The following is a 23710-nucleotide window of genomic DNA, read 5'->3' as shown; positions in this document are numbered from 1 at the left end:
TTTTTAAAAAAAAAAAAAAAAAAAAAAACGTTTTGATGAAGAATCAAGATTAGCTAATTTTTAGTTTAATTTGATTAAACATCAATTAATCACTCGATTAACGTTAATAATCAAGGGGTAAATTAGTCATTTTTAAAAATAATTGGATAAGGGGTGGTCTTTTTTACTTTTTAATGACCTTTTTTTGTCATGTAGTCGTATGCCCAAATTAATGGGCATAGGCCCCAATTTAGCCAGGAATAATAGCTCTCTTATGAAATATACATAGAATATGGTGTATTATGCCATGTTGTGTAGCATTTTGTACCTATTATAACGTGCTTTCTTTAAATGGTGTAACGTGCCACGTGCTTATCCGTGTCGCGTGCTGTGCTGAACTACTGTGCTGATTAATCAAACTCATCCCGTCCCATAAAACTAACGTGTTGTGCCGTGTCGTGCTAAGTAACGTGCTAGGCTTGGCTGTGCTCAAACTTTAGCGTGTTGCACTGGGCTGGGCTCGTGCTGGCACACCCCAATTTACACCCTATACCCACCTAAGCTATGTACTCTTTCGTCGCCTTTTTTTCTCCCAACTTTTTTCCAAATTTATTTTAAAATTCGGGTGTTCCCGGGTTTCGTTTCGGACTCGGATAAAACATATAAATTAATAATCATATCAACACCATTATGCCTCAAAAGAAAAAAAAATCCTCACCCTCAAAAGGTAATGACTATTGTTAAATTTATTTATACAAGATTATCTGATGTAGAAATGAAAAACAACATCAAATATTATATTTTTTTGTTTGAGTTTCATAAAAAATGGGTCTATACGAACCGTTGAAAAACAACGTCAAAACAAAAATATCTTTTTTTCGAAAAATGAGTCATTTATCCAAATATTTTTAAAACATGGTTCTAATGGACGAGTAAAAATTAATATGGGTAAAATGGACACCAAAAAAATAGCAAGAATGAAACTGGATTCATCCTGGCTTAAACTTAAAAAATAGCGAGGATGAAACTGGATGCATCCTGATGTAAATTAAAAATAAGAAAAAATATTTGAAAATGAGTAGGATGAAACTATTTACATCCTGGCTATTTTTACATTTTTGTCCATTTAAACTGTATCAAAATCTAGACGTCTTTTTCACCCAGGAATTGTTGATTTTAGTCTTTTTAACCAATTTTGTGTGTTTTTTATAATTTCTTGACAAATAAATTTCATAACAAATATACTCCCGAGAGTGATTTTAGAGCAATGGTGGGTCCCACTTGGATAAATAGGTTAAAGTGTTTGTTATCAAAATAATGAAAGCTAAACTTAAAAGTTATTAGAGACTAATACAAAACTGGTGTAAAAATATTTTGTGGACATATTTTTCTATGTGGGTGATTTCTTTATTTTTTTGATTTTCAAAAAGATACGGTAAATGTGAATTTAGCGGGTCGATACTCGAAAGTTTCTGGATAAGCTAAAAGAACGATTTCGGATACTAAAAATTTAATTAATGATTTTGAGTGGACCGTTCATAAAACCCCTCTAAAACCGTTAAATTTCAAAATACTCAAAAACGAAAATGTAAACCATTTTATGGAACATCAGGTCTCAAACGGAATCTATAGAATCCTGTAAAAAGATTTTGAGTGGTTCTTTTTAGATCCATCCAATATTTTTGAATCTTATTTGGAATATGATAAATCCCATCTAAAAACGATGAGTACCCTATATGAAAGACGGTTTTGGAATATATATATATATATATATATACTCTCATGTCCATAATAATACATGTGTGAAATATCACAACAGTAAAAATAGACACCATCCCTAGTATAAAGAAGATTTCTAGACAGGAACAAGAAGGGTGTGGACAGGATTTAGGCAGGAGCTAGAGAGGAAGACAAACTCATACCTTCCCTTCTGGGTCATAGGAAATGGGAAGGGACCTCTGGAATACTGAAGACTAGCTCATGATCACAAATTCATATGTGAATGGTCCAGATTTCTTTGGTAATTTATTTATACAACTGCCGAGACTGGGCACATGACAGAAATAGCCAAAATCCTTGGATTCAACTCCCTCCCATCATCTTCTCCTATTTCGCTCATTAACTAATTAATCCAACCCTTCATCTCTCTTAATAAATTAATGATCTCTTATATCTTTGGATGCATGCACACAACGTAATTTGCATTAAACTAGAATAGAATTGTCAGCACTTAGGTTATTAATAAAGGAGGAATAAAGTACAGTACTACTCGTATTTCATTCTTAAGCCGCATTTTGGTTATGAGGAACGAAAACTCTCATCAACCTCGTATGGACTTTTTAAGAATTACCGTGGTGTGCATCAATTGATGCATTCAGCTTAGTTAATCTCAGTTATCATGCACCGGGCTAAACTAGCTTTCTGCAGATAGTGTTTTCGAATGGATGTGATTTTTTTCTACTTTCTTTGTTTTTCTTGTAGTTCCAGGAGGAGGGATACGATCATATACCTAACGTTTCATAGACGGAAAAGGGTGGGCGTCCTATCGCCTCTTCTGCTGTACAGTCATTACTCATTAGTAATTGACCCCAAATATTTACTATTAAAAAAGATGATTCCATGCATGAACCTTACCTATGTTAAGCTTGCTTGCCAGCAAGCTTTTGTCGCTCTCTCAATAGACATTAAGTGTATCTAGTTATAATTCCTATATCAATCTTTAATCTCTATTCACAGATTAACAGACACAAAGGACTTGGAGAGGAAATTATCAACTGCTTCAAAGAAAATAAAGCTTTAAAATTAATAGTAGTACCAATGTTGTTTAGGTAAATGACAGAATGTAAGATCTGGCTCTCTGTCTTGTCCCTTTTTATGATTGTAATTATAAATCTATGAATGATTTTTAGTTACAAACTTAGAAGAATGGAAATGGACCTGCTAAAGTGGATAATATACTAAGACAGTCTATAACATGACAATGAGGAACACCTATTTGTGTTTTCTTTTTAACCCTAATCAGCCAACAATGAGAAAACACCTACTTGTGTTTTTATAACCCTAAATATGGACATTATATTTCGAGATAGAATGTTATTATCATGGCACAAATAGTAGTTTATCCCATACCATTTACAATACTGCCCATGGGGCAGGTAAAGGCCAGCTTCTGTCATATGTAGTGTCAAAACCTAGAAGGGAAATTAGAGGCAGCCTCATTTTAAGGTCCATCGATGCCTTACATGTGCTAGGTTTGGAACGGCACAAGGCATTGATCAGCATAACAAATAAATTAATTTTCTCTTAAAATTCAGTTGTTCAATCATTTGCATGTGTACGAAAAACATACCAGATACTGATATTTATAGAGAAATAGGCTAAGAAATATGCATAAGAAGAACTTAAGTAGATTGTTTACATGGTTTACAAAGGAGTGTTCCATGCCAGTTTCCGGCATCTATCATGTTGCGGGCATCTAGATACAATCCGTGATTGTGAATAAATAATGTTGGAATATTTTCAACGCCGCTAATGTTGGAATAAATAATATTGTGAATAAATAAGAATTTTTGAACTGAAGGTTTTATTTGGCCGATAAAAGCCTGTTCGAAAATTTCGAATCCAAAAGACACCATTGATGTCTGTTGATGAAGGAACCTGACGGTTCGTGAATAGAAACACCTATTCCCAACAGGTGCAAAACCCTTTATAAATAGCTTCTCCCAGTTTCGTTTAACATATAAGAAAAATCAATCTGTTTTCTCTGTTTCAAAAAGCATCATCAGAAATCAGAAATCTCTTTGTGTGTTCTTGATTGAATCAAGGGGTACAAACCTTGAATTCAGTTTTCGTTGCAGGGCTTTCATTGTATCCTGAAGGCAATATTTCGCATACCTGTTGTAATCGCCAATTGTTATTGGGAGGGTAGAAATATTTGTCTAAAAGAAATTTATACAAACCTTGAAAGTTTTGGAGTGCAACACTTTCTTCTATGATTCATTCATCCTTTGTGAAACCCAATTTTTTCCAACAAATAACGCCCATGTGGCAGTAATGTTGTCCCTCTTTAATCAACCTCTTAATAGGAGGTTTTCGTCATAAACTAATATCTAGATTTTCAAGAATCTAAGAAGTCACGTCTAGGTCTAACTAACCTAGAAGCTATGTATAAAATACATGAATACATACACGCATATACATATCAAAAGCAACCAAAATACAGAAGAAATTACCAACAAAAGGACATTTGATAAATAAGATTTAGTATCAGTTTAATTAAAAGAAGAAAAAAAAAACTGAAATTTCACAAAAATAAATGATTGATATTTCCATCACGCAAAACCTTAAAGTACTCTCGTACTTTCAACCCATCTCTCTCTCTCTCTCTCTCTCCCTCCCTCTTCTCTTTTGTACCTCCTCCAATCCATAAACCACTTCTCTTCTCTCATTCGGAGTTTATTTTTTTTTCTTTTTTGTTCAGTTCAGACCTCCAACAGCAAACAACAAACAGTTTTAATGATGTATCATCCAACACCAAAAACCCCATCCTCCAAATATAAAGGTGTAGTAATCCCTCAACCAAATGAACGTTTCGGTTCACAAATCTATGAAAACCACCACCGTGTTTGGCTAGAACCTTATGATACCCAACAAGCCTCCTCTACCACCACCACCATGAACGAAGCTACCTTAAACGCTCAACATATCCCTTACAGAGATTTAAACATGATAAACTTTGAGTACGATAACCATCGAGATGATGAAGAAGACGATACAAGCACAGAAGTCGTTGATCAACAAGAAGAGATGGAAAGAGAGAACGACGAAAGAGAATACATGTTCGAGAAACCATTAACACCCAGCGATGTTGGTAAGTTGAACCGACTCGTCATACCTAAACAATATGCTGAAAAATATTTTCCGCTGAGTGGTGATTCAGGAGATAAAGGGTTATTACTAACTTTCGAGGACGAGTTGGGTAAATTTTGGAGATTTCGTTACTCGTATTGGAATAGTAGTCAGAGTTATGTATTAACCAAAGGATGGAGTCGTTTCGTCAAGGAAAAACATCTCGGTGCCGGAGACATTGTTTCATTTGAACGCCGTCGGTTTGATGTACAGAGACTATACATTAGATGGAGACGTGGTGGTGCCATGCCTGTGCAGGATAGCGGAGTGGGTCAGACAGCGATATCTTCTAGTGCTCCTCCTAGTAATAGTAATGCAAATACTACTACAGGTTCGTGGACAAGGCTCTACTACTCTGCGCATCCTTATCCCTCGCACCATCTTCATGGGCCAGACTACTACCAACCTGATCACTGTCTCCATGCAGGTATATTATTGAAGAAACTCTTATCAATCCATTATAACCCTATCCTCTTTTCATTTTTTATTCAACACAATTTATTTTTTTATTAATAAAACCAATAAAAATACGGTAACATAAACATTTATTTCATGTTTTTTTTGTGTTGTTTAATATATTTATTTTCATTTTATGGATGAGAATTTGATTATACACAAGCAGTAATAACGGAAATTATTATGGTAATAATGGAATATACAGGTTATGCAGCAGAAACGGTAGTAGCTGAAAAGCCAAAGGCCAAGCAAGGTAACTCCAAGAGACTTCGATTGTTTGGGGTAAACCTAGATTGCCAACTAGATGAACCAGATGTCTCGCCTTTCTCGAACCCTGTTCCAGCACAAGTCGTATATTCACATGGTGATGGTTCAAACCACAAGGTACAGAAAGAACAGACATGAAGTATTATTCTTTTCTCCTAAGTTTATCTGCATTATACCTGTGATTAGGCTAGTTGTAATTGATGAATGGTTAGTTCTGGATCAAAACAAGAATGATGGGGATTTTATCTGAGTGTCACAATTCAAATGTATCTTAAAGATAGTATTAGAGAGACTAGTGTGAATTGGACTGAAGTGGGATTAACAGTTTCAGATTTTAGGAGCCCACTGATTTTAAGCCATTATTTGATAAATGGAGAAGAAAAAAAAGAACCCTTCCCTGGCTAGATGCCAAATCAGTTTATGAACCCCACATAGATGCACAGAAAGATAGCCTGATAACTGTTGCACCACCTATTGTAGCATGATGTTGCTGGTCTTTGAGTTTTTTATTTATTTAGAAAATGTAATTTGGTTTTAGAATTTAGAAATATTCAGATTTATGACATCATCACCCTATAATATTATTTATCTTTTACAGGATTATAACTATTCAACAAGTCTGAATCAGAGAGGAAACTCTGGAAGAGGAAGTGGAAGTGACCTGTAGTTAAAGAGCCACAGAAGTCTTTGCTTAAACACTTGAGAGGAAGAACAGTGATATTCAGAGGAATTGTTCAGCTGAAGAAAGGAATTGAAGTAAGAATAGTAAGAGTAAATGCAAAGAAGTGAGGCAGTACGGTTTGCTGTGGGGGGAGAGAACTGTTTACTGTTCAGATTCTCCAGGGTGATCTCTCTCTTAGAGAATGGACAATTGGAAGGGATAATACCCTACCAGCTTGCCAATCCCCACCATCTCTCTCTCTATTTCTCTAGTCTGGAGGAGGAGAAGCAAATGGTTTTACCTTGATGAGCCTCAAAATTTGTATGTCAGACACTGAATGATGGGATGGTTTTCTCTTTAGCTTTTTCTTCATTTTTCTTTTCTTGAATTTTCCTACTAAATTTGACTTTTATCAGATATGCACTCAATGATAGAATGATCAACTTCATCACTAAAACTATGTGTTGAAAATATTACTCTTGCCTACCAAAAATAGTTGATGCCATTACCTTCCAAAGCCAGGAACTGTTGCTAATAACACAATCTCCCCTAAGCTCTCTACAATTGCTGGCCCCATTCCTCATCTCATAATGTTTGGGCTATACATGTCCAAGAATCAACAGCTGTCTCCATAATGCAGTTCACTGATCCATATCATGATATCATTATGCAATGGCAATTCATCATAATCCCTGAAACTTAAGTGTAGGGACAAAATATCCGAGATGAGACACATTTGGTAGCTCGCATGGAATTATTGATATGGTCCACTCTTTAAACAAATTAGGTATGTCAAATGATCATTTTTCTTTTGGGATTTTTAACAAACTGCCACACTTGCAAATCCCGATTCAAGAAAATGCCACCGTTTTTTTCAGAGTTTATTAAATGCCACAACCGTTAGATATTCCGTCAGGGCCCACTAACTCGGTCTATAATCATTGAAAAAGTCAATACAACGTGTCAACATTACCTAACTACCCTTGAATTCGTGTTGGTCCAAACTCGACAATGACTCACACTATTAGGTCGATTTGAATCAGTCACAAGAAGCAACATTACCTAACTACACTTGAATTCTCTTTCTCTTTCCTTTCTTCTCTTCCTTCTCCTTCTTCTTTTTCTCCGGCGTTCCAGAGATGAAATCTCTGTTGAGAAAACCTTGCAGAAAATTAGTGAAACCAATCAACCGAGTGTGGTGCTGATGAGTTCATAGTTGGGTTTGGTTAGAATCCACGATTGAGTTGAAGCGAAGTGTTTCTGTGAAGGTTAGAGTTTGATGTTGAGTTTATTTGGAATTGATAAGCTAAACGGGATGTTAACAGATGAAGATCAAAGTGTTATTGCTAAATTGAAGTTGTAGTATTGTCTTGAAGAAGAATTGAGATGTTAATGAAATTGTGAAGAAATTAGGGTTCCTGATTTCAGCTGAAAAAACCAACAATCAAAGCCTTTTCTTCTAAAGTTTGATATCCTAATCGAAACCCATATACCAGAAATCTAGATCTGTGTAGTAACTTGAATTATTTTGAAACCCTAGAAAATCGATTTTGTACCTGAAATCGAAGAAAATCATCAATCTGATATGTTATTGTGATTTTATTTCCCACCAGTTGGTTTATTCTGACATACTTTATCATCAGGTGTAAGCCCTAATTTTGTCTCGAATTTTGTAAAATTAATTCAATTCTATGAAGGGAATTAGTAGGTTTACTTTGTTTTGTTTAAGTTGTTTTAAGATTTAAGTTGTAGAAATTGTTGGAATTGCAGAGGGGTATGTTGAGGGTGGGATGTTTGGGGATCTCTCCTTCATGTGCCCTGAATTTGTCCAGGTAATTTTTATTTACAGTTCAGTTTATTTTTTCTCTAGCTTATTGGTTGTTAATACTGTAACATATTTTTTATTAATCGACTTGTTATTGAGGGAAAAAATGCAGTCTTAGTTATGCTCTTGCTGATGTCACTCCTGAAACAAAAAATGCTTCTGAATTGGTTGGAATAATGGGAGTTTCTTTGTCAGTTTTCACATTGCCTGGATGGGTCCTAGCCAGTGTTTTACTAATTCAGTAGAGATGGCCTTGCATGGGGTGAACAACTATGTGTTTCTTAAGTCATTTTAGTGTAATCATCAGATATTAGGCTTGCTTAAAGTACTCTTGTATCTGTGTACTTCATATGCTCTGTCTTAATCAGATTATGGCTCGCTATGATGGCTACATCTTCATATTGTTATTCTGTTAATTATTTGCTTGAGTTCTCAAATTCGCTAGTTACTAGGGACACATTGGTGAGAGTTGATCAAATTGTTTTTGTCCCTTGTAATAATACTTTGTTACTTTTGATTACAGGCTCAGAAGATCGGTCTTGAGTACATGGATGTTCAAGGTCTTAAGAAGGTTAACAAGAACAAGAAGTTGGTCAAGAAGCTTGCAAAGAAGTTCCACACTTCTACTTTTTCTACTAAGAACTACGTACTTATCAATTTGTTGCTGCTCCTTTGTCTTGCCTTTTTGTTATTATGCTCTTGTTTACTAGCAATTTTTCAACATAGTCATTGCTAATTGTGTTCTTTTAATGCTATGAAATGCAGGTAAGTTCCCAACTCTTGTGACCCATCACGATTCATTGGAGGCCAAGGTGAATGAAACCAAGGCTATTGATAAACCGTAGGTTACATTTCTTTGCTCGAGCTGTGTTGTGGACGGAATTCCGTCAAGAGAATTCAGGGAAGGAAGGTTTTGTCGCTGCCTGGAATAAGAAGAACTGATGGGTCATTGAAAGCAACAACAAACTGTGCTGGTCATAATAAGAGAAACTGTGCTGGTGGTGATGTTGGTAAAAACCCAACTGGATTCATGCCAAGCACCGAGTATGATGCTGCAAGCTGCACCTTCACTAGTAGAGATCATCCTGAAAGTAGCAGTGCAAGGGGTAAAGCAAAGGTGAACAAATCCAGAGGTACATCTTCATTTGTTGGTGAGTCAACAGGACCTAAAAACTTTGGAAGAGCACCAGCAGAACCTAGCACCCATGGATCTACACAAGATGTTCTGAATTTCAGTCAGAACTTTACTGGTATTGGATCTGTTAGTCAACATATTCCTGTCACAAAGGGAAAGAAAAGCAAGGCTAAGAAGAAGTAGAAGTGTGTGTGTGCTTCTTGTTGTGTTAGATCTTTTTTTTATGTACCAGAATTCAGTTTTATTTTGATGGATAATCTTACTTTATGAATGGAAATGATATGATATTAGTTAAGAACTAATTACATGTTAATAGTCTTTTGAAGTTCCTTACATATGGTAAAATATGGATCGTCGATTTTTTCTCTTAGATTGATCCCACGTGTATTCCGACAGTTAGCAAATCTTGCACGTTTTTCTCAGATGCACCGAGTCGCGAGTTAACTCACTACTCTATAGCCGGTTAACTCAATCCCAGTGAACTGATTAACTCAATCCTTGTTAACTGATTCAGGGGCTTCTATGTAATTTTGTACGGATTATTTAATGCCACGTATGCACTAACAGAGACTAACAACCGTTAACCGTTATCTCAAAAAAACGGGATGAAAAAAGTCAAGAGTATGGCATTTAATAAACTCTGAAAAAAACGGTGGCATTTTCAGAAACTGCATATTGAAAGTGTGGCACTTTATTAAAATCCCCTTTTCTTTTTCAGTAAATATGATATAAATGGGCACCTAATGACCAAGTAAAATGATAGATTTTGTGTGAAGGTCTTATGTGTACAGTGTTGGCATTGATTTTGGTTCTTCCTTTATTTGTCTAGATGGCTATTGTATGAATACTATTGGGCCTACGGTTCAAGATAGAGAGATGGTCATTCTCAAAACCTAACTTGTGGTACATCCTGTCTGATCTAAGCACAACAATAAGCAAACTCTATGTATTTTTGTTATATGGACCGACATCCATTTATTCCTGCTAGACAAAAGCTGGTTAGGTCCTTGGTTTATGGTATGAACCAAGTTAACCAAACTTTACCTGTAATTTCATTTAAAGGTTCAATAGTCGCACAAACAGATGATACACTAAGGAACTTGGAATTTGCATTTGTACTAAACAGCTAAGAAAAATGAAGAGCAGAGAAATACAATGATGCACCATGCAAGTTACAAGTTGTGAATGCACTCATGTGGTGGGCCATGTGAATAAAGGTTGCTTAAAAATCCAATTCTTCATAAAACAGTGGTCATTATACTGTTGTCGAGCAATTGCATCAACCTAGAGAACGAAAAGGTGAGAGAGATGGTACCCGTTGACCTCCTTGGTGCTGGATCAAATTTTCTAGTATGTTCAACTTCGGTGGATCCCAAAAACTCTGCAGTTATCATTGGCCAAAGTTAGTGGCCAATCACAACTATGATATAGGAGAAATGGAAAGACAATGTTAGACTTCTCCTCCCTCCCACTTATGCTTTCCTCTTTAGTCGGCTTTATGGGCAACCATCTTGCACCTGCCCAAAAAGGAAAAGACACAATCTTGTGGGTCTTAAATCTACAATAATTAAAAAAGGTAAAAGAAAGGATAATAAAAATGACCATACAAAGCACTTGATAGACAACTCTATTAGAACAACATATGAGAGAACTGATCTTACCGATGGCTTTCTGGAAATGTAAGGACCTGAATTAGTTTCTTCAAAAACCCACAAATGCATGTCTCACCTTCGGAAACCATGTCTCAATCTCGAATATTTGCCAAAGATAAGAGTTATTTTGCTACAGAAAACGTATCCAATGCACCAATGCGCTTATCTGGTCAAAGATATCAATTGCCTTTTAGGAAAACAGATCTTCTTTGCGAACAGTATCGAATTCAAAGACAGGTCGCCATAACAGCTCTAGTGTTCAAACCCCACTGACGTGACCTCATGACTAACCAAGGAAGGAAGACTAGGGTTCCATATCACCAAAAGCCGCCACAGGTACAAGATCCATCCCTAAAATGGTGAAACCTATCGGTATCCCTCACAATAATATTCCTCCCTGAGATTCTTGATGCAAGCATAATGAATGTATGGCAGTACCTACAGATCTGAAGGTTCTTTTTTATCCTGATAGGCACACCAAAAGGTAGAGCTATAAGCCCAAAAGCAAGAGTTAGCTTCTCACTGTGGTGCCTCAAGAGATCCTCCCGCTCCTCTTCCACGTCATGGAGATCAATTTCAGTCTCAACCTTGTAATTCAGCTTCTTCATCTCTGCTGCTAAATCATCTAACTTTTCATAAATCTCCATAATTCTCGGATGGTATCCATCTGGCGCAACAAATGCGTAAACTGTGTATAATATCAATCCAACTCTTTCCCGTTTCCTTCTTCGCCCCACTATCCTTGAGAAGTTTCCTTGATCCTGCAACCTCATCCCATTTTCTATCAGCTGCATATATGTTTGATAGCAGGGCATGATTCCCATCATTATCAGGTTCAATCTCGAAGACATTTTTTGCTGCAACCTCAGCCAACTCGTGGGTTCACATATTTCCTGCAAGAACCTAGTAGTGATACAGAAGCAGTTGCACTACACGGCATACAATGAATCAGCATAGCTTCACTGACCATCCCAGCTCCTAGAAGATCAACAATGCGTGGATAGTGCTGAACATTGGGGTGTACTTTCTGATCTTGCATCATCAGCTCAAAAATATTTTTGCCCTATATCAACCAAACCCATAAGACCACATGCAGATAAAACAGAAACATACGTAATTACATCAGGATGTATAGTCACCTGCTGCATTTTTCAAAACAAAATCATGGCACCCATGGAGTGACCATGTCTAGAGAACCCTGATACCATTGCATTCCACAGGAGAACATTCCTATCTTCAACACCTGAAAATACGGAGTGGGCTTGCTTCCGCATTTTGCATACATATCTATGAGAGACGCAATCACAAAGTTGTTACTATGAAAACCAGTTTTTACTAACACCACATGAACCTGGTTCCCTTCAATCAAAGCCGGCAGACTTGCACAAGCACTTGTAACAGCTGAAAGCGTAAACTGAGCGTGTGCCAATCCCATTGTATGGATTTTTAAAATAACAATAGGGCTTCCTCAAAAAGATTATTATGTACACATCCTGCTATAACATGTTCGGCATGCTACGAAAAACCTTAAGAGCATCTTTCACCATACTGCACTTGGCATAAACACCAAGAAGTGCGGTATCTACAAACACAATGGAACCATTGCAGTCTTTAAAGCAAATGCTTGTAACTGTTTGCTCCCACAGGCTGCTGATTTTCAAGCACATGTGCGCAGGATACTTCACAGAGTGAATTCGCCTGGTAGGGTTCCGTCTATTTTGAAAAGCCTCAAGGCTTCTTTTCTAGTCCACATTGATTAAGCAGACTAACCATGATGTTCCATGAACCTATGCTTCGTTGAGGCATTCTATCAAAAACTAACCCGGCAGAGTTACATAAGCCCACATTTAGAGTACATATTGATGATGATGTTACATATTCAAGTGTCTGACTGCAAACCTGCTTGAATCTCTTGCCCGTGGTAAATCTTCCCCTCTCTAGCTATTTTGTTCCTTGCACATCTTTGCAACTGATATTGCAAATCCAGTGCTTCTGTACCACCTGCAAAATCTATTGGAGCTCTTTGGGACAACTGTTCCTCTGGTTCAAATATAGAAATGGATGATAAGCCTCTAAGAGGAAAGCAAAAACTCTGAATTTCCCAAGTGAAGTTTTCATAATTTGATTAAAAAAAAAGGGTAACCGCTTCTAGAAGTCAAAAACTTCTCTAACTAATCAACTGACATCATATGGTTTTTTACCAGAAAATTAAAAAACCAGTAAATTGTTAGTAAAGATCTGAACGCAGTTTACTAGAGAAGCCCACCAAGATCCTCCAATGTGGAAGGTTCTTTATCTTTTGCCATGGTATTTACTCCATGTTTATCTGTGAACTCATCCTCCTTTTTGTAGTCATTTGGCTGAAGATCAGGACCAATATCCCTTACCCAGCTTGCTGCATACAGCCTAGATGCTTGCTTCAAAACCTAGTGCACAATAAACAATCTAAAATAACCACCAAATTCCTACACATTTCTAGCAAAATACAAAATGACACTTGACACATCCCATATCTATAACAGTTAAAAACACCCAATATCAAGCTAACATTAACTGAGAAATATTTAAAAGTGACTTTCATGGGCGGGACTTAACAGAAAGAAGCGACCTCACACAACATAACAATGTATGACTATTACAACGGCTTTAAAGAGAATTAGAATACTTACATAATATCGCTCCTTCCAAGTTAATTTTCTTCGCTTTTTAATGTGAGAAGGATCAGGCAAAGATGAAGGGAAGGCAATTTGTTTCATATCATATCGAACATAATTATAGGCTTTCCCGCACACGACCTTCAACCTCATTCTTCTGTGTGATAACCCTGGATGAGAACCCGTAAAAAAAAAAGGGACTTTAAGAAAGTGCCACACTTTGTATTTACGATATAAGAAAGTGCCACAGTTTTTTTCAAAATATATAAAATGCCACACACGTTAACTATTTCGTTAGGGCCTACTAGATCAGTCAATTATTATTGACAAAGTCCAAAAGATGTAGTATCATTAACTAATTACCCTTCTCATACTTATAAGTTAGAACTTACGGCTTTCTAAGAAAAAGATTGCCGATCCCATTCATGTCTAACCCTTCTCCATTTTTGTTCTTCTGTGTGCACAAACTTTCTCTATTCCTGTTCTGCTGTACACGAAAATCATCTACTTATATATTTGGAATGATAGATCCGGTAGATGATTCAATTAATGATTGATTGAAGAGAACAGACGGAAGAGGAACAAAGATAAATTAAAAGATTGATTAAAGAGAAGAGACGGAACAAGAGCAAAGTAATGGTTCTGGATAAACAAACATGACCATGAGATGTAATCCTCTCAATTTGAGAATACGGGTTCGTTCTAATTTATCTTTTTCTTGTTTGTATAAATTACAATCGATGGTTTGGTGTGCGTAATTTTCAATTTGTGGATCATTTTAGTTCTTGAAGAATTTGAGGATTTTGGCGTATATCAATTTCTCCAGCTAATTCATGAATTGGGTACTTGTAATTATACATACATCGATGATTCATCATTGTTAACTCATTCAATTTTATGTTTAGGTTTATAAATACTGAGTAAGATTGGGAATGTTTGTCGTGGAAAAAAAAAAGGAAATTGGTAAACATGGGAAGGAGGAATAGATGAGTTTTCTGTTGATAAGAATACAAGACAAAGGCTCAAATTCGTCTCAGATTTGGTTGAAGTTTATACTCAAAAACCAGTTCAAAGTTGATTTTGTTCCCGTGAAAGCAGTCAACAAGAGGAGCGATATTGTCTTTAGTTCAGTGAGATGAATGGCTTAGGTTAATGATATTACAGAGTTTGTATATATTTGGATTGTTCGGTCTGTATCCTATTCGAATTTTCAGGGAAGATTGGCTAAAAAGGAGTCTTAAAACATGAACACAACTCTACCTATTGCTCAGCATCAACATGCACATCTCCTGTTTGATAGAAGTCCCCTTTGATTTCATATATATCTAACTAGTATCAACTTTGCTAGCCTTACGATCAAAATCTAATAGTAAATGTTGATTATTAATTGGGGAAGACTCGGCAATGATTCACATTATTAAGTGATTTGGATCGGTCCTAGTTTGATGATTTTGGGGGCTTAAATGTCCTTTAATAGGATCCACGTAGGCACTAACGCAGTTAAACGTTTTCTCAAAAAAACGGGATGGAAAAATTCAAATGTGTGGCATTTTATAAATACTGAAAAAAACGGTAGCACTTTCTTAAACATGAAATTGAAAGTGTGGCACTTTATTAAAACCCGCCAAAAAAAATATTGAATAGGTATCCTTCTTTTTTTGTATCTCAAGATGACAAACTTACCTAGCACCAAAAGATACCAACACAATGTAATTTTGAAAAAAATACCCGATTTTTTTAGGGTTTCAGTTCATTCTACTTCTAAAAAAATATATAACAATAATAATACACCACTATTCAAACAACTAGGTAAAGGGGCTATATACTTTTAATGATCGGTGGTAAGCAGTTTGGAACAATAAGAGGAGAAAAGGTTGTAGGAGTGAGATATCGCACATGTTAGTAAGTATGCGAAGTGAAGACTATATAACTTAAACGAGGGAGATCGCACACAACAAGGTTGAGATGACGTGATGGATGATGTCAGCAAAGTCACGAGTAAAGTGTGAAGATCTGTGCGAAGTATGGTCTGTGCGAGAACGAGTGATTTTACATGAGCGAGTGTATCACATAGAGATTCCGAAAATAAAGGATCTCTTAGATGTCATTATATAAAAAGGAGAGGTTATTATTTGTGAGGGGGCTCTTTTGGTGACTGTTAGATAAGAAATTAGGGGAGAGAAAATAAATCTAGGAGCAAGTAAGATTGTTCTAATACTTGTATCAATCTTGTAAACCGACTTAAGTCTTGATAATCAATGAAGAATTTAATGATGATTATCTAATATTGATTATAGTTATAGTGGAATGTGGTTGTATCCATTTTAAAAATGGAATATCCTTTGATGTTGCAAACAGTCATTTTTTTGCTAATATCATAGGATAGTAAGAAAGTATGGCCGAGGATTGAGACAACTTTCCATGTACGAGTTAAACACCTGGATTTTTAAAGAAGAAGTTAACTAGACAAATAAGATGGTGGAAAGTGCTAAGAGAACATGGGCAGTTATAGGAGTCACCATCATGTCTAATGGTTGGGCTCAACATTAGAAAGAGGCACCTAATCAATCTCTTATAGACAATCAGACGTAGATGTTTTTTTAAAAAACCATCGATGCATCGAAGTATGTCAAAGATGCCAAGAAATTATTGAAGGTGCTTGGTGCAGAGGTGGGAGAGAAGTATGTAGTGCAAGTAGTTATGGATAATGTTGCGGCCTATAAAGCTGCAGGAGATTTACTAATGCGAAAAAAGAAGAGATTATACTTAACACCGTGTGTTGCGCATTGTACCAATCTAATACTTGAGAAGTTGGTTGAGCTACCAAAGAGGAAGAATGACTATTTAAAAGCACAACATACACTCACATGATTATATACTTGCTACAATGAGGAGCTTACAAAGCGAGAACTGACCCATCTGAAGACACGCGTTTCGCTACAGCAAATCTCACTTTGCAAAGTTTGCTCCAGAGTAAAGAAGTTTTGGAAGAAATGTTCCCTTCTCACAAGTGGAAGAAATGTAACTGCGCAAACAAACCTGATGCGAAGGAGGTCAAGAAGATCATAACGACATATCCCAACTTCTGGTCTGGTTTCTTTAAAAGCCACAAAGCATGTAATTGGTGTCTTAACATTTGATGATTTAGAAAATATTCCAGCAATGGGATCTAAATATGGTGCAATCAACTTCCTATTCATCTTGATCCTTTTCTATAATCACTTATGCTCAACTTCTTGCCATACATGATGTACACTAGAGCATTCAGCTTGGTTGTGTGCAACCTATTCATTCTTTTTGTATGCACTTAATTGGACGTTGACTAATTCTGTTCACACCCTGTTGCAGAGCATGGAACATCAGCCTTTTGAAAGACAGGTGTGCCCAGCCTGAAAGATTGCCTCCAACAAGCCACAGAAATTTAACGGGTAAAACTTGAGGAAGAAATCTATAAAGAAACACACAACCCACCTAGCAATCAGATTTACTTCACAACTAGCTAAAAAGAAATATAAAATACTCACCGGGTGTTTTCGACTTCCTAGTTGTCCCTGTCTCAAGACGCCCGAAGAACCCCTCTACATTCAAGTACATATTAATATCTAAATGAGCTAGAGCTACATTTTCCCCTAGGTAATGCTTTCTCAATACAGTTGTAGAGGCCACTTCTCATTTCAGGGTGATTTGATGCATTGTCTTCACACTGGGTACGAGGATTCAAGAAGTAGGCCACAGCGTGGAGGTCTCGATGCATTTGGAAATCCCACTTTTCATGATGATTTACCAAATCTCCTTGTTACAAAAATTTCCATCAAAGTTTGCTGCTATCTCTTCTTTGGCCTTTTCCATTCCACCATATAGAAACTCATTGCTAGATTAATTTCTAAATCAACAAATTTCAAGACACCAACTAAAGAATAAACCAAACTAGGCCAGAAGTTTGGATCTTTCACTATAATCATTTTCACCACCTTGGTATCAGGTTTGTCTACACAAATACATTTTTCCACTTGTTAGAAGTGAACATTTCTTTCAAAGCTTCTTCACTCCAGGGAAAACTTTGCAAAGTGAGATTTCTTGTAGCAAAAAGCGTGTTTCCAGGACGAACCAATTTTGGCTTTGTAAAATTCCTCATTATATATAGCAAGTACATGACCATGTGAGTATATGTAGATAGCTACTTTCTTTTCTTTTAATCGATACAATGCGCAGCACACGCTGTCTAGTATAATTTCTTCCTTTCCTGCATTAGTAAACCTTTCGCAGCCTTATAGGCAGCATCATTATCGGTAACTAGTTGAACTACATGTTCCTTTCCCATGTCTTTAACTATAGCACCAAGCATTTGGAATCATTTCATGGCATGACATACTTCAATTTTAAGAAAACAGTTTCGTCTGGGTTGTTCACAAGAAAATTGATCAGGTGTCTTTTTTTTATGTTTGCCCAGCCATCAGACATGATGGCGACTCCTATGGCTACCCATTTTCTCTTAACACTTTCCACCATTTTGCTCATACAAGGAAGGTTGTTTCAGTCCTCGACCATACTCTCCTACTTATCTTCGCATATTAGCAAAGGAAGGATTTTTTGTAACATTTAAGGATATGTCGTTTTCAGGAAGAAAATCTTTCGATGTCGGGACAAACGTTCTTGCAATGATCTATATCGTTATGAAGTGTAATACGAGGCTGCTGACCAGGTTCTTGTGGGATGATATTCATGAACCATAGAACCTCTACTTCCACGAACACCAACATCAACATCAATGGGTGTAGATTCAAACTCTCGTTTCATTTCAGTATACGCGGACTCTGTTTGAGCACGAGAATGCGACTCTTTGTTAACTTTAAAATATGTATTCCAACTGATCTTGTGTCTCTTCTTACTAACTTGAGCTAATATCTCTTGTCTAACATATGCAAGTACACTAGGACAGGAATCAGCACCCTTTTGGGTGTGGGCCAAATGTCTCTTGACTTGAGTCTACTTATTCCTCCCTAACATTTTTCTCACAAAACTTGCAATGCACGTACACCGCTGGTTTTCCTATCTGAACTGGGCCTTTCACTTCAGCTCCATACTTCCATGCTGGATTTGTTTTGTACTCATTCTAGTGATTTTGCTTGCCATGTTGGAACTTTGAAGTGGTAACGGAAAAGAAGAAGCAGAGTTTGAAGAATCGAAAATCAATAGTTGGTGATCACATAAAAGAAGAAACAAAGGTTGAAGAGTAGAAGATGATGACGCAGAAGAGAAGAAAATTTGGAAGAAGAAAAAGGAACGACAAATACTAAGAGGATAAGAAACATTTTATAAAATACTTAGACAACAGACTCTAGCGCCTGACTTGACTTTCTGCCCTTAAAATCTTTAATAAAACAAAAAAATACCAACCCTGATTTTGGGCATACTGAAATCTTACTAGGCATATAATGCATAAAGACAAAAAAAGGTTGTGAAATAGCAAAATCAGATTATCCCTTAACCCAATTTTTTTAATGGCAAATCTGCCCTTTACGTATTAGTGTTAGTAATATTGATTAGTGATTAAATATTTTATTTAGTGATTAAGATAATTTTCAGAATTATGAAGGTTGTTTAGATGATTTTTTGGATCATGGTTCGGTGAAACAAGTTGAGGTTCGGCTCACATCTATGAGCCGAATCTACCAATTGATGAACGGTTCGGCTCACTGAATTTGTTTACTGCATGCGCCGAACCTATAACTTTCAATTTCAACTCTTTTGCTAGACACTAGTTCGGCTTATATGAAAGTTTCATAGTAAGCCGAACAACATCCTGAATAGCCCGAAAAAATAATAATTACTGGTTCGGCTTATATTTCGAAAATCATATGAGTCGAACATCAATTTGTTATTTTTTAGGTTAAAATATTGTTATTGGTTCGGCACATATTGAGAATATCGTAATAGTCGAACCTCGTAAATGTGCTAGGTTCGGCACATATTATGATTATCGAATACGCCGAACCCCTATGCATCTCTATCTCTGACTAGGTTCGTCTTGAAATTTCATGCCGAACTGTTCATATACACTTACAAGAAGCTTTTGTGAAGAACAGTTCGGCTAAAAACGTAACTCAATTTTGAGCCGTACCCAACACTGTAACCGTCATTTAATCGATGAAAAACAGCTAATAGGAGATTGGGTTTGTAAAACTTACTTTCTTGTCCTCATTTCCGGAGTTGGAGATGCAGTTGGATTCTGGTTCAATTGGTGATTGATTTTCAGTTTCTACACCTTCATCTTCAATTAGTTCTTCTTCTTCAATTGATGGATTAGAAGACGATTTGGTTTGCCTAGTCCCCTGCTTTTCTTTGTACGAGCCATTATGTGGTTGAGTTTAATCGACGATCAAATTTTTACGAATCGACAATTAATCACGATGATGAATTTTTTTTTCGCAAGAGGGGGAAGAGTTCGGCTAGAGGAGGAGGAAGTAGAGATGTTAAGGGAAACTGATTTTGATTTTTTAGAAAACTGATTTTAGATTTTTGTATTAAGGGTATATAGGTAATTGAACTACCCATATGGTACCCCTTATAAGATCACCCAAGATGGGACTATTGCTTTGTACGCCTAGAAAGATTTAGGCATGCCCAAAATCAGGGTTCAAAAATACCAACCAATGTAGAGCGCACTTCACAGAGCACTTTAGGGCTGGAACACAAAAGAGCGTCCCTGGTACAGGCTTATATGCTTGTACTTTCTATCGTATTATTGTGTTTAAGTTTTACAGATGTAGAATATATGATCCCACAGCTATCCATCAGCATAAAGTGTAAATGTAAACGGTGATTATTTATAACTAATATAGAATAATAATGTCGGTGCCTATGGGTGACTAACCCACCCATTTGTCATGCCAGCTGGCCTGGTAAACTGGCCGTGCCACTATGGTTAAAAAGATAAGCGATCGAGTCTCTACAGAGCGGTCAAGACTACACCGCCAGCGACCTTAACTCTATTGCCCGATCTAGTACGCACCAGTAGTGATTTAAACTCGACCTCCTGCGCTCGGTGCTCTACCATCTATAAATTCCACCACTCCCTTCAATTTTCAATTACAAAAAAATAATATTATTTCCTTCTCTAGAGAGCAGACCAGAGCGATGTTTTACTTAAAGATGAGTAGTTCCAAAACAAATAGACAAAGAAAAAGAAACATGAAAAACGAAGGAAAACCTGTTACATATAGAGATATTGTACGGATCCAGGATAAACATCAAGATTCCGCAAATGTTAGGCAGCTAGTTGGACCTGGTGTATTATCTACGCATTTATGTAACCATCTCGAACGAGTTCTCTTACCTAAACTAAGAGGTGGGTGGTCTGAGCTAACAGAATTGTTTGGGTTATTCCCCGAACCTGTTCAAGAATCCTTGAGAAGATATCATTGGAAGCGTTTATATTTCATGAAAGGCAAAAACAACAAGGCTCAAATTGTGCGAGTTATTTGTGAACGTCGGTGGAACACTGCGAATACGTTCTTTTTCAAGGATTTCGAGTGTGGTAAGTTCTATTTTTCCATTCAATAGTTTAATTTTTTAGTTCAGAAACAAATTTTAATTTTTAGAGATTCAATTTTTTAGTTTGTTTCACATACAAATTTTAATTTTATGACCATGTTATTTTTAGGATTCACACCGTTAGATTTGTATATATTGACTGGAATAAAAAATGGGGTGAAATAATACAATTTAACCAATTAAAGTGGATATCAGAAGGAAAACCAGAATCCAGACAATTACACTTATTTGGATTAAGAGTGTTTGGGTTGAAGGCTTTTTTGAACCGTTACCCTAGCAAGGGGATAAACAGAGTTGAAGATTATCCCGAGCTTGAACGTATTTTTATATTACGAATGCTAGGCCAAGTTTTTTCCCTAATGCTAGATCAGTGGCATTAACTGGTTTTCTGGACTCTTTAGAAGATTTAACTAAAGTGCCAAATTATGATTGGAGTTATGCAATTTTAGCTGAGCTATACATAAGTCTCAGTGATCGCTCATGTAAGAAGACAGATAGCTTTAATGGATTTTGGGTCGTATTGGAGGTAGATTCCATTTCTATCATTAGATTCATTATCGAGTTGTCAAACTAGTGGTGAATGTACTAACACATCAATTTTCGTCAATGTTATTTTTCAGTATTCGTGGTATACTTACTTTAAGGTCGGCAAACCTGATCTTCACGAAACACGATCAATTTTTCCAATCGTGTACAAGTACAAAGATGATAATTGGGTTGGTCAAATTAATGATGGTCAAATATCACTGTTTTTCAAAGGATGCAACAACTGTGCATAACTACTATCAATATTATGCTACTTATACAAGAATTGACGAGTCCCTTGAAACAACGGCACAAGCCATGCTACAGTTAATCCTTAGGCGACTTGTGTTTTACAGTCCAATTAGTGGTCAGGATATTTGGTACTACGGAGAAAGACATCTGTTTCAGCTACTAGGAAAAAAAGGTAAAAGCAATCAACCCGTTTCCAACTTCAATAATTTCACATGATGATTGGATAAAGTTGATAAATAATGGATAACCTTGGGAAGAAGCTGAAGATTTGATCCAAATTCCAGAAGATGACTCTGATTACTTCAGCTGGTTGCAAAAGGTATGCAAGCTAAATATTGTTGTTCATCCATAAAACTTAGGTAATGTTGACTTTCCAGCAATTGGCAATTTGACACTTACAGACCTTCCATGCCAACCTCCACCACCGACGGGCGAACCATATACGTATCCTAGCAGTCAAATGGGGTCGTCAAATATGCCTCAAATATCTTGGGAAGTCCAGACTTTATCACCCAGTGGGGATATTGTTACAGTTCCAATTAGTAGTGAAGGTCTGCAGCAGAGCTATCCATACTATGGTGTGGTGGCATCACAAGAGGAGTATCAGAACCATTTGAATAATTTCACATTTTTTATCAATCAATTCCATAATTTTCACTTGAGACAGTTGCAGATACAGAGGGAGAATATGAGTTATGAAACGCCTGAGACTCCGTTAGGGTCAAGTCCTCAAATGCCCGGTGAGACTCCGTTAGGGTCAAGTTCTCAAATGCTCGGTATAGCAGTATAAGAAATCGTGGAAGTCGTGGAGGTCGTAGAAGCCGTCATAACACTTCAACTATGGTGGAAGAGACTCAGCTACCAACAGCAGCAGGAGCAACACCAACAGCACATGTGGAGATGACGGATTTCCAGTCTCCTATTGGTTTCATGTCCCAAGGTCTTGTACTTACTCATGTTGGCGGTCACACAAAAATGGATGCACTTAGGCATTCCGTAGTGTATACCGCAAATTCAGCATTTCACCGATTCCAACCACCTCCAATTCAACCATCTCCGGTACCATATCAAGGTTATGAATCACCTGATTCTACTGAACCACCATGTCATACTCAAAATAGTGAGTTTTCACATGATCAAACAGGCTTAGGGGAATATATATTTGGTAATTGTTAGTTTGATAGATAATGTTAATCGTTAATATGAATCGTGGTTTGTATAAATCATTAATGTAATTACACTTTTATGTGATAAATAATAATCTTCTTCTAAAGTGTTTTATTTGGGTTAAAATTGAGAACTTAAAACATATAAGTTAGATTAAATTCGGGCAATGATAAACACATTTTTGTGTCTAATTTGTCTCGATTCTATATATTGATAGTTCTCATTCTTCTATTTATTTTGGTATTTTATCTCTTTGTAGGTGTTTTTGGAGAAATAAGCTTTTGCGGCAAAATTGGCTCAAAACGTGGCATTTGAACCTCCGTAGCAGACGTACCAGTGACATCCCAGAAATACCCCGGAGGAACCCCGAGAAAAGTGTTGAAAACATCCCAGAAAAATTACTAAACGCACCCAAGGGACAAGTGTTATACGGACTCCAGAAGCGGATAAGGGGCGACCACTGGATAAGGGGTAACCTTTCCCCTTCACGTTCAAAAACTGAAATTGGCGGGGGAAAATGGCAGCAACGAGCGAAACTTGGTTCGAATTTCTCGGTTGTTTTAGAGAGATTCAATCGCTGGAATTTGTTGGGTTGGACGTGATTAAGCATAACAGGCTAGGTATGGGCGCTGGAATGGATTGAATTGGGCTAGAAATCGATTTGGAGCAAAACAG

At 36.7% G+C, this 23710-nt stretch overlaps 1 protein-coding gene and 1 pseudogene across 1 annotated transcript; one reads left to right on the top strand and one right to left on the bottom strand.

The window, feature by feature from the left end:
• The first annotated feature begins 4479 nt into the window (after positions 1 to 4479).
• LOC113320408 (B3 domain-containing protein At3g11580-like) lies at positions 4480 to 6603 on the top strand. Its single transcript, XM_026568324.1, has 3 exons — positions 4480 to 5314; positions 5549 to 5727; positions 6209 to 6603. The coding sequence occupies exons 1-3, from the start codon at positions 4495 to 4497 to the stop codon at positions 6275 to 6277; spliced, it is 1068 nt and encodes a 355-aa protein (XP_026424109.1). The 5' UTR covers positions 4480 to 4494; the 3' UTR covers positions 6278 to 6603.
• Positions 6604 to 10307: 3704 nt separating this feature from the next.
• Positions 10308 to 13690, bottom strand: LOC113324838 (annotated as a pseudogene).
• Positions 13691 to 23710: the final 10020 nt, after the last annotated feature.

The sequence above is a fragment of the Papaver somniferum genome, chromosome 11, assembly GCF_003573695.1.
Source record: "Papaver somniferum cultivar HN1 chromosome 11, ASM357369v1, whole genome shotgun sequence".
NCBI lineage: Eukaryota > Viridiplantae > Streptophyta > Magnoliopsida > Ranunculales > Papaveraceae > Papaver > Papaver somniferum.
Note: the sequence above shows the minus strand (reverse complement) of the source record. Positions and strands in the feature narration are given on the sequence as shown.

Excerpts from the sequence above, each read along its gene's own strand:
- LOC113320408 (XM_026568324.1), top strand. The coding sequence starts at position 4,495 with ATGATGTATCATCCAACACCAAAAACCCCATCCTCCAAATATAAAGGT. Across the intron at positions 5,315-5,548 it reads TGATCACTGTCTCCATGCAG|GTTATGCAGCAGAAACGGTA; the intron begins GTATATTATTGA and ends TGGAATATACAG. Across the intron at positions 5,728-6,208 it reads GTGATGGTTCAAACCACAAG|GATTATAACTATTCAACAAG; the intron begins GTACAGAAAGAA and ends TATCTTTTACAG.